Below are 11,086 nucleotides of genomic sequence, written 5' to 3' on the forward strand. Positions count from 1 at the left end.
CAACAACATTTCAATGGATAGCAAGTCCTTAAGTGCGAGCATCTGTGGTTCCCAAGCAGTAATTCTTCGGGTATCCATAGACATTAGTGTTGATTCATTTCCTCAATGGAATGTTGTTATCCCCACCAGATAGATTCAATTCCCTGGTGGAGTGTTTGATCCCCAGTGGAACTTCTTTATCCCCAACCAAGTTGGTTGATTCAGATACCCTGAGGTGTATCCTTTTCCCCAACAAAGTTTCGGCCTTCCCCGGTGGAGTTTTGCATCCCTAGCGAAGTTGGTATCTCCTCAGCAGGGTTGATCTTCAAAGATTGGTTGATCTTCCCCAGTAGATTGCATTTTCTCCCAGTCATAGTTTCCTCCTGTTTTTTGAGCAACTTTTGTTGATTTATTTTCTCTGTAGGGTTGTCTCCCATTTTTATGGTGTTGACCTAAAATTCCCCACATATTTGGATGTTCTTTCCTCAGCAGATCTCTTCTTTCCCTAGTTAGGGTTGAGCCCTTTGGGATGTTGATCTCTCTGTTCTCCGGCAGTAGTCTCCATATTTTATGGATTGACCGAAGATTGTACCGATGATTCAATTTCTTTGCGATACCTCTGTATCCTTCGTGATCATTTTGTCAGCATAATCATAATATATACATATACATATACATTCATATAATTTCGTGATTTGCATATCCTGCATCTTCATATTTGATTTGTTTGAAATTCTCATTCTCTGTTATGGCGGTACTTTATCGCCACACCAAATCTGGTGTCTGTCCTCCCTCAAATTGTAGAGTGTCAGCCCCTTAAGCAGAAAGACTTTAACCTTTCTCTATTTCCCCACCGAGTTTGTTTCCTCGTGGATGATTGTTATTTCAGTTTCCTCTACAGTAAATTTTCTGGGTGGAATTACTCCCCTTGAGTTATGTCCTCATTGGGTTGAGTCTTTATTGACCGTTTTCTTTCTAGCTCTTACCTAGATAAATGTTTTGGTCCCCTAAGAGTCTATTACCCAGTAACTGGTAATATTCTTCTTAATTTGAAGTTTGTTACTTCTTGCCCAATACCCGACAAAAGTACCCTTTTTTCTCCTCAGTGGAGTCCCCTGGAAGTATATCCTTGATATGTTCATCTTAACCGATGACGGATTTTCTTCTCCTTGTGGTCTTCTACCCAGTAACCGATAGTTGTAAATCCTACTTTTTACCCTGTGCGGAGACTATCCTTGATATGTTCACTTTAATCGGTGACAGATTTTCTCTTCTTTGGTATTCTATCTAGTAACTGATAGATGTAATTCCTACGTTTGTTCCCTTTTTCAGAGTCTATCCTTGATATCTTCATCCTAACCTGTGACGGATTTTCTCTTTGATTTGGTCTTCTACCCAATAACCGGTAGTTGTAAATCCTACTTTGTCCCCTCGCAAAGTTTATCCTTGATATGTTCATCCTAACCGAGGACGGATTCTCTCTCCGACGATTTTCTATATAGATTTCAATAGATGTAATTACTACCCTTTTGTTCAGTTGGTATATCCTTGATATCTTCATCCTAACCGATGACGGGTATCCTCTTTGACATTCCCAGGAAAGTCTATCCTTGATATGTTCACTTTAACCGGTGACGGATTTTCTTCCTTGTCGAGTTTATCCTTGACATATTCATCCTAACCGATGACGAATCTTCTCATCTTTGGTCTTCAACATAGTAATAGGTAGTTGTAAATCCTATTTTCTGCAGTTTCTCTCCAACAAGGATATTCTTACCCAGTAACCGGTAATGAATACTCCCTCCTGGCGTTCCTCAGCGAGTCATCCTTGATATGTTCATCCTAACCGATGACAGATGTTCTCTCTGTCAGATCTTTATTATCTCCTCACCCAGTAACAGGTAGTAGATAATAGATTTCTGCTACTCCACTGTTGAAGTTTTTTTCTTCCCCAGTCGAGTTAAATGCGCATTTCCTTAGTGAAATCGTTTTCCCTGCACGAGTCGAGTATCTTCAGTTTTATCCTGAATTGTTCGTTTCCCCTGCATATGTTGTTATTTTCCCGGCTGAATCTTTCCATTTTGTGTGGAATCCCTCGAGTCCACCCAGTAGTTTTGAGTCGTAGCCTGGCCTACGCATAACTCCTTTTTTTCCCTAGAGTCTATGTCTCCCCATCGAGTTTTACTCATGGAATGCATTATGCTCCTGCGGACTTTCGGTCTCTCTGATTTATTTTTCCTTTGTGGCAATATTTCCCCATAGAGCGTTAACTTTTACATTTCATATCATATGCATCATGAGGTCTCTTAGGGACCAAAATTCGTTTCTATATGTTGTTATTTAAGCCTATTCTAATGAGTCAAAATGAAGATTTTAACCTTCGCCTTCTCAGTTAGAATGTCCTTAAATAGGGGCAGCTGTAAGACACCAATTTTGACCCTAAGATCCCTCATGCAATTCCATTATAAGCATTAGCATTAGGATCATATCTTGGCTTCCTCCTTACCCCTTCCTTCATTGGGTTTGTTTTAGGAGAGATCACCAAGCATCTTGTGATTATATCATACCTGTGTCTTATCTTTTTACTAACTAAAATACCAAAAATATGTCTTTGCATCTATCTAACTCTTTTGTAGGAAGGACATGATCTCATTGATTCATCAAGTTCACATCTAGGGTTTTAGACCCTCATGAACAAAGAGTACAACCAATAATTGATTCAAGAATGGTTATAAGTATCATATATGAGTCCCATTGATTACTACATGTTATGTTGATCAAGTTTGCTTCAAGAGTTTGTGGTTAATTTACCTTAGAAACCCTAGTTTGACTAGGTATCTTAGGTAACTTCTCCAACAAGCTATCTCACCAATTGATCAAATTTCTCAAGGGACACATCAAATTTCATCATCTTACGCATATATGATCTACCATGAGTCAATAAAGTCAAGAGAATTGAACGTTAGCAAGTTGGTTGATGGTGGTTGGCCAGATGAATTCATGTGATCAAAACTGGGTCTCCCTAGACCCTATCTCCTACAATTTTCACCATATGAAAATAATTCCAAGATAAAACTTACTCTAAATGACATTCCAAACAACTTTAATGTTTAGACCTAGAGCTATTTTTGCTTGTAAAATCTTTTTCTATGTTGAAACATTATAGGTAATTTTGTCTAAACTCTAATTTGAAAGTCAACTTCCCAAGACCATGACTTGCAAATAATTTATGAGATGAAAGATTTCCAAGTTGAATAATCAAATTCAATGTGTCTACTTAAACGTTTATGTTTGGAGTGGGAGATAATTCAAATTCTTTGAGCATGTGATATGAGGCTACATTATAGGTCACTTATGACATATACCATTGATCAAGTGATTTATCCAAACTTCAAAAATGCATAACTCTATAATTTCAAATCCAACTGACATGAAATTGGTGACCATTTTGAATTTCTTTGAGAGAGCTACAACTTTTATGAGGACACAAATTTCTCATTTGAAGCTCCCATAAAAAGTTAAGCAAGGTGGAATATTGAGACATATGGCTTGACACTTAGAAAAATTTTGATATGTGAAAAATTTCCAAACTTCCACCTCAAATTTCTCCAAGTTCCAAGCTCCAAATGAAAAAGTGTTGAACACCAAAGTTGTTCCTCTTGATCTCACCTTTCTAAATAGCTCAAATTCATTCATTTTGGATGAGAAATGCATAGGATGCGCATGGCTTAAACAGATTGATATCATTTGGCATGGATCAATCTTCATACATCAATGTACATGTGCCTTGCAATCCAAGCCTACTTCAACACATTTGATCTTCAATTATGGACTTCAAGCCATCATTTCATGGGCCTATGCACGTCCATGCAGCATTACATCACATTTTCCAAATTTGGAAAGTGAAAGTGAGTGTGCAAATATCACATGATTCATCTATAAATAGAGCTTCAATTGCTCAGAAATGGACACACAATTGTGCCAGCTTTGATCCCCCATTGCAAACCCTCATTTCTCAAAGGATAAGCCTGATAAATTTGTTTGAATTTGAGCTTGAATCTCCACTGTTTTGGAATTCAATCCTCCAGGAATCCATTGCTTCTAAACCACTTAATCCTTCTCCTGCAAGCAATTAGAGTGAGTCCAAGCACAATCAAGATCGAGATTCATCGAATTCAGACCTCCATTTAAGGTAATTTTCAGAAATTTTAAACTCTTCGATTCTCTCAAATTCTTGCTCAATTCTATTAATTCTTTGGTTGTCTGAAGTCCTACCAATGTAGGCAAGAAGATTGAGTTGATTTGAGGTCAAATCGAAGCAACTCAGTTCAAGTGCCTCAAATTTCAATTCCACATATCTCTTAATATACTTCGAATTGGAATGAATGGAGGTCAGATTCGAGCTCAGTGCAATTTTTTCTTTAAGATCATGTCCTTGTTTCTCTTTTTGGTGATGGATCATGTTGACCAGTCCGATGAGGTTCACCGGAGAAGATGACCGGAGCTTTGGCTCCGACGATGACTTGGCTAACCTCTGAACCACATGATCCTCCTCTCACGTTTTAATCCTGAGCGTTGGTGTTGATTACCACATTTGCCACGCAGTTGACTCATGTCTAGAGCTGTCAATTTAAGGGGCCAATTAATTTAGGCCCCAACCCCCAAAATAAGAGGGCCTAAAAAAATTAAAGAATAGTAAGCCCTCAAATACTTAGGCCCTAAAGTTAGATGGGCCCAAAATTTAAAAGAGGGCCATAAGGCCCCAAATAAAATAAAAAAACTTAATTTTGAAAAACAAAATAAAATAAATTCAAAAAATAAAAAAACTTTATTTTGAAAACCAAAATAAAATAAATTCAAAATATAAAAAAATAATTTTTAAATAAATCTGCTAAAAATTTCAAAAATAAAAAACAACTTTAATAAAAATTAAAAATAAAATTTTCAACATAAAATTCCAAAAAAAAAAAAAAAAACATATTACACAAACCAGTTCAATTATGTGACTTGCTAATATTTATACACTTGAGTAGGATTTTATGTTCTTTTTCAAACACAAACAACAATATTATCCATCTCAATTCACGAAAAATACTATGTAAACATATCATTGAAAGATATATGTCGATACTCCGGACATTCAACATTCGAAATTGAAGTAAATCAATACAAACATGAACCACATATCACATAAACAAAGACACTAATTCAACCAAAAAAACATGAAAAGATAAATTCAACAACCAGAATAAAGTATATGGCACTAAAGTTAGTCTTCCACCTCAATCTTGCAATCCAAATGTATGTTGAGTCATTGTCACCTCAGTATTGCCTTCATCATTAGTGTTGATATCTTCCTCATCTTAAAAACACAATAAATCATACTTAGGTGCAGATGCAACAAAACAATGACATGAGTATATCATAAACATGAACAAATAAAAATAAATAAAATACAAAGTAGTATTACCATTCATATTTTCCGAAAATCCATGCAACCAGCTTCGAGTACAAATCAACATTTGGATGTGTTCAGGAAGAGTAGAACTTCTGTATTTCGTAAGAACACGTCCACCGATACTGAAAGAAGACTCAGATGCTACAGTCGTGATAGGAATGCTAAGCACATCGCGTGCCATTATGGAGAGTATCGGAAACTTTTTCTCATTAAACTTCCAATAAAGAAGTACATCAAAATCTTCAGAGTGTTCTTCATTTAGCTCCAGTAATTCATCGTCAAAGTATATATCTAATTCATTCTTTCCAAGAACAAACCTACTCTCAATCGAGTTCCATGTTTTAAAATCCTGCGATATATATAAATAGTTAGGACATATTTTACTCTCAATATTCACAGAAACAACATAACATAATTTTACTAGTAAAGCCACATACAAAGTACAACACAAAGTTTCATGCAATAATCCTTACTAACAATTTCATGCAATAATCCTTCTCTTTTTCTAATACTAATAAAATATAAATAATAGACAACCTAAAGTTTTCAAACAAGTATATATATAAAAGAGGAAATTGGGTGAAATAAATATGTTAATATAAAAACTTACGGTTATAATCTTTGATTTTTTAGCTTTATTCCCCTCTCTAGATAGCTTAGCCAATGTGTTGGACTCATTAGATGGTTGAGAAAGAGAAACACTTTGATTGGTAGAATAACTCACATATTCTTCATAAAGCCCTTTGAATTTATCCATTACATTCTTAAGTTTCCCTTCAGAGGTTGAGGCATCAAGTGTAGTATAGCAAAACTTCAAAAATTTATCCTTCAAGCGTGGATCAAGAATAGCTCCAAATGCTAGCACAATACTATAGTTTTTCCAGTATTTGTCAAATTTCTTTTTCATATTATCAGACATATCTTTTATCACCTTATCAATACTTTTTTGATGTTTTTCTAAAATGCACTGGACTTTCCACACTTGCATGAAATACAGATTTGCAGTTGGATAAGATGAACCAGAAATCAAATTGGTAATTTCATAAAAAGGTTCTAAAAACTCACAAATCCTTTCCCCCTTTTCCCATTCCTCATCAGATGGACAATATTTATAGCTTCTATCCGCCACCTTATAAAACTCAAAAGCTTTCCTATATTGCAAGGCACTTTCAAGCATCAAATAAGTGCTATTCCATCTAGTAGATACATCAAATCTTAAACCACCGCTAACATTTATCCCTGCATCCTCGACACAATCTCTGAACTTAAGCATCCTTCCATCAGATCCTTTAATATACTTGACACTCTCTCTAATTTTATGGAGGGCTTCACTAGCAACTTTTAAACCCTCTTGGACAATTAAGTTGAGTACATGGGCCGAACATCGGATATGAAAAAATTCACCATCACACATCAAATTGCCTTGCACTCGAAGATGAGTTTTCAAGTGGTCTTGCATGTTATCATTGGCAGATGCGTTATCCAGCGTAATAGTAAATATTTTCTTATCTATTCCCCATTGCTTTAAGCAATCAAATAAAGTAGCTTCCAGTGCAATACCCGTGTGGGGGGGCTTCATTCGAAGAAAGTTAAGAAGACAGCTAACTAACTTCCAATTTTCATCAACAAAATGAGCAGTCAAACAGATATAACCCTCACTAGTAGATGCTGTCCAAACATCCGATGTTAGACAAATTTTATTTGGAATCCTACCCATGATTTCCTTAAGCTTGATCCTTTCTTTATCATATATTTTTTCAATATATGACACCATGGTATTCCTAGAGGCCATTTCAACACATGGATTCAAATATTTCACCCAAACTCGAATTTTTTCATACTCGACAAAGCTAAAAGGAAGATCATGTGCAATAATGGCTTCTCCAAGTAATTCACGATGTGTGTTTTGGTTGATTGGGGTTAGGCTTGACGATTCCTCTAGACTAAGAAGGCTCAACTGGAAACTTTTACAAATAAAAACATGACGACTTAGATGTGAAGTTCCATAACTTTGACCAGACTTGGGGTTTTTTCCAATGGCAAAATCAGTACTACAAAAATTGCATGCAGCTCTTTCAACTCCATCTTTTCCTTTGCCAATTTTAGTGAAAATAATCCAAAGTGTTGACAATATTTCCTTATGAGTTTCATCTTGACCTTGTGCATACTCACTCGTATCCATTGACTCCATACTATAACAAAAAGAATGTGTGTTATCATAACACTGTTATGTCATGGTTATATATTAAGAGTCACATTCCAAAAACTAAAACCTCATCATATCCAGTCTCTGTTTAATTAACTGCTTTCAAAACCTCAAATAAAACAGCAATATTGCTGCAGCAGTTTGATATGCTTTTGTGAGCTGGGAACTGAAAAAAAGAAAAGCAGGACTAACCTCTATATTAAGGAATATCTTTTTGCTGAGCAAACTCTCAATGGCCTGGAACACAACATAAGCTCATAAGTACATGAGAGTTCCATATAATATTCAGTGCAAATTTAATTACATGTATAGATTTTCATTTCATAACAGAAGAGGCACGCAGCAAGTATTACAATGCAAACCATTAGTTCATAACAACATAAGGACATGGCATAGCAGATCATCACCAAAGTAGTCCATGAAGGCATTAACTTCATCACAAATCAATAACAGAAGTAGCAAACCTGACTTCAATCACAAATTAATAACAGAAATAGCAAACCAGACTTCATCTCATAATACAATTAACAGAACTTGCTGAGTACTAACTTGTAACAGATTTAACAAGTAACTAACAAACAAGGCATAACAGGCAGTATGTTATTCACAGCACAACATAGCAGCAGGGTCATTAAGACATTAGCAATAACTAACCTAAGTGATATTCACCCTAACTTGTAACATAGCAGCAGGGTCATTAAGACATTAGCAATAACTAACCTAATTGGTTATTTGTGTTGTCTTCCTATGATGACTGCATTTCGTTTTTCAGCTTTTCATTATATGCACTTTTGCTCGATGCCTAAAACCAAGTTTGATGATATCCACCTTTCCAGAAATAAAATGCTGACAATGTAGCAAAGATTCGGAAAAAAGATTATGTAATTCCCTAGTTTGGATCACAGAAGGTTTTCTGCTTTTCTCATTTGTAATGTGGTCTACTGCTAGTAAGTTTTACAGTCCTGTTTCTCTGGTATTCAAATGCTGCTCTTGAACTATTAAAGGTATTTTAACTAATATATCATCAGCTAGTAGCAAATAATGGAACTCTATGCGAGCCCATTGGTAGTGGTTAAGTTTTCATGTAATATATCCACATGTCTTAGTGGTGAGTTTGTTATTTTTGTATTCAACAATTTGTAGGTTGAAATTTCTCTTGCTACTATTACAGATCAACAAATAAGTTTCTATTGCATTTTTCTTTTATTAAAAAAAGTTGGAAGTTTGGTAAAAGTTAGGCCAAATCTCAATATCAGATCACGAAATAGACCCTGTCAATGACATAGTAGCATAGTAGCATAAATCAACCAAAGGCCATGCCAATTTCAAACCAAATGACCAAGACGTGGACCTAGCATTCATACATTTACCTAAACCATTCCAAGACACATACATAATCACATTACAATTTCATCAAACCAAATTCATTTACATTTTAAACCAATGCATTCACATTCATTCATCTCAATCCAAACATAAGCGCATGTTTTGCGGCTGTGATTTTTTCGTTTAGGTTAAAGAGGTGAGAAGTGATTTGGTTTCGGATATGAGAATGGATCACTAAATCAGAGTTGGGGTGAAGGTGAAAGTTCAAGTTAGACTTCGATTAGTAGTCAACATGATGTTAAGGATAATATGATAATTGCTCTTATGTTGTCGGAAGAGTATGCCAAATTAGACGGGCAGTTGGTCGACGCCTTTCCATCTTGGAACCTGTTCCTCATATGCCCTGCATAAATTCCTTACTCCCAGCCATAACCGATGCCAATATGGATCACCAATGTCTACTACAGAGGTTGAATGTTTATGGGTTTTGTGAAGTTAAAGTATCTAGAGATGGAAATTGTCAGTTCCGCACACTTTCAGATCAGTTGTACAGATCATAGTACCTTACCGGCAACTTCTGATAAGACATTCCTTCTGACATCATTCAGAGATACTTGTTTCATCAAAATTACATCATTAACAGAACCAAATCAATAACTTCACTCTTTTAACTTAACAGAAAAACTAGTTGGGGTTGTAGCTATTTTCATTTCATCATTAACTAACTCAGAATTGATTTTCATTTTCATTTTTCCCACTGCAACTAACAAAACATTTCCCCCTATTAACAGAACCAAATCAATAACTTCACTCTTTTAACTAGCTTCACAACTAACTGAATCCTACTCTAACTAACAAATTAACATTTTTTTAACACAGTTAATTCACAGTGTCAGCAACATCCCATTCTTTTGAGATGCTTTTTAAGCTTATATAGTTCAGACAATTGTTTATGTTTATCCTTGTCCTGAAAGCTGAGGTGGAAGAAAGCCATGATGTTTCAGAAGAACAAACAGGTTGACATCGTGTGTGAAAAGCTGACTTTGTTTGGTAGTGCTGGTTTCAAATATTTCAAAAGAAAAGTAAGATGCTGGTTGAACTTATTAAAACTTCTAATTGACAGATGCCAAATTATTGTGTAACCACCGCTAGAATTTTTGAATTCACAGTGTCAGCAACATCCCATTCTCCTGTAATAGACTGATGGTAACCAGGCACAAAATTCCTCACCAGAATGAGAATTCTCATGAGCTCATCCTCAGCAACAGATACTGTGTCCAATTAGTAGGCACTACCCTCCAATCTGATATCAACTAAATCAACTAAAGAACCTAAATTTGCAACAGAATGACTCAAAGTACCACTAAGATTAAAACACAGCAAATTAATCATCGAAACTTTATCATCAGAATTGCATTTTAATCAAATTTATATCATGTATAAAGTTGTTGAGGCATTTCCACAAACAGCTTGTGAGTGTACATATTAAGTAGTATTATAAACATGTTGATTCAAATGAGATAAAAAATGAAATTTGATATTAAGAAAACTAGAGATTAAAGAGAAATGGAGATAGAAGAGTACCTTTATTTCTGTGATAGAGAAAAGTCGACGGCGGTGTAATTGGTTGACGGTGGCGGAAGCTTTGCATAGAACATGAATGGAGTGATAAACTCAAGTCCAAATTTTGGGAATAAAATAAGGCCCCTCAATGGGGCCTAAAAAAATGCATTATATAAAGGGCCTAAAATTTTAGGGCCTAAAATAAATCTCAATGATAAGGGGCTTAATATATTGGGGCTTTAATAGGGCTTAATAATTGGGGCTTTTAAATATAGGGCTTATTTGACAGCTCTACTCATGTCTATGTGGAACGCGCATTTTGGATCATCAGATCTGCCACCTCAATTAATGAGGGAGATCTGATGGTCCATGTAATTCAGAATTTCAGAATTTTTGTTTTATTTGCATGTTCTTCAATAATTCATATTAAATTCAATATTGATCCAAAAAATATGGGACTTTCACCAAAAAAATTTAAATATTTTTCACTTTCATATTCTGAATTAAAATTATTTTTTGGATAATTATTAATATTTTTCATGAATTAATTGATT

At 35.2% G+C, this 11,086-nt stretch overlaps 1 protein-coding gene across 2 annotated transcripts; it reads right to left on the minus strand.

Moving 5' to 3' along the window:
• Positions 1-5,060: 5,060 nt before the first annotated feature.
• Positions 5,061-10,643, minus strand: LOC127119681 (zinc finger BED domain-containing protein RICESLEEPER 2). 2 transcript variants are annotated; one of them, XM_051049979.1, is made up of 5 exons: positions 10,554-10,643; positions 7,836-7,880; positions 6,048-7,629; positions 5,450-5,786; positions 5,061-5,341 (listed from the first exon to the last, which is right to left on the minus strand). In XM_051049979.1, the coding sequence occupies exons 3-5, from the start codon at positions 7,626-7,628 to the stop codon at positions 5,262-5,264; spliced, it is 1,998 nt and encodes a 665-aa protein (XP_050905936.1). In that variant the 5' UTR covers position 7,629; positions 7,836-7,880; positions 10,554-10,643; the 3' UTR covers positions 5,061-5,261. The 2 variants fall into 2 exon arrangements, with proteins under 2 accessions (XP_050905936.1, XP_050905937.1); XM_051049980.1 differs by lacking the exons at positions 7,836-7,880; positions 10,554-10,643 and having other exon boundaries at positions 6,048-7,807.
• Between the last annotated feature and the right edge of the window lie 443 nt (positions 10,644-11,086).

Source organism: Lathyrus oleraceus, chromosome 2 (genome assembly GCF_024323335.1).
Source record: "Lathyrus oleraceus cultivar Zhongwan6 chromosome 2, CAAS_Psat_ZW6_1.0, whole genome shotgun sequence".
In the NCBI taxonomy this organism is placed as follows: domain Eukaryota; kingdom Viridiplantae; phylum Streptophyta; class Magnoliopsida; order Fabales; family Fabaceae; genus Lathyrus; species Lathyrus oleraceus.

Coding starts and splice junctions, on each gene's coding strand:
- LOC127119681 (XM_051049979.1), bottom strand. CDS start 7,628: ATGGAGTCAATGGATACGAGTGAGTATGCACAAGGTCAAGATGAAACT. Junction 5,787..6,047: donor AAAAATCAAAGATTATAACC/GTAAGTTTTTAT, acceptor TATATATCGCAG/GATTTTAAAACATGGAACTC. Junction 5,342..5,449: donor ATTTTCGGAAAATATGAATG/GTAATACTACTT, acceptor TGTGTTTTTAAG/ATGAGGAAGATATCAACACT.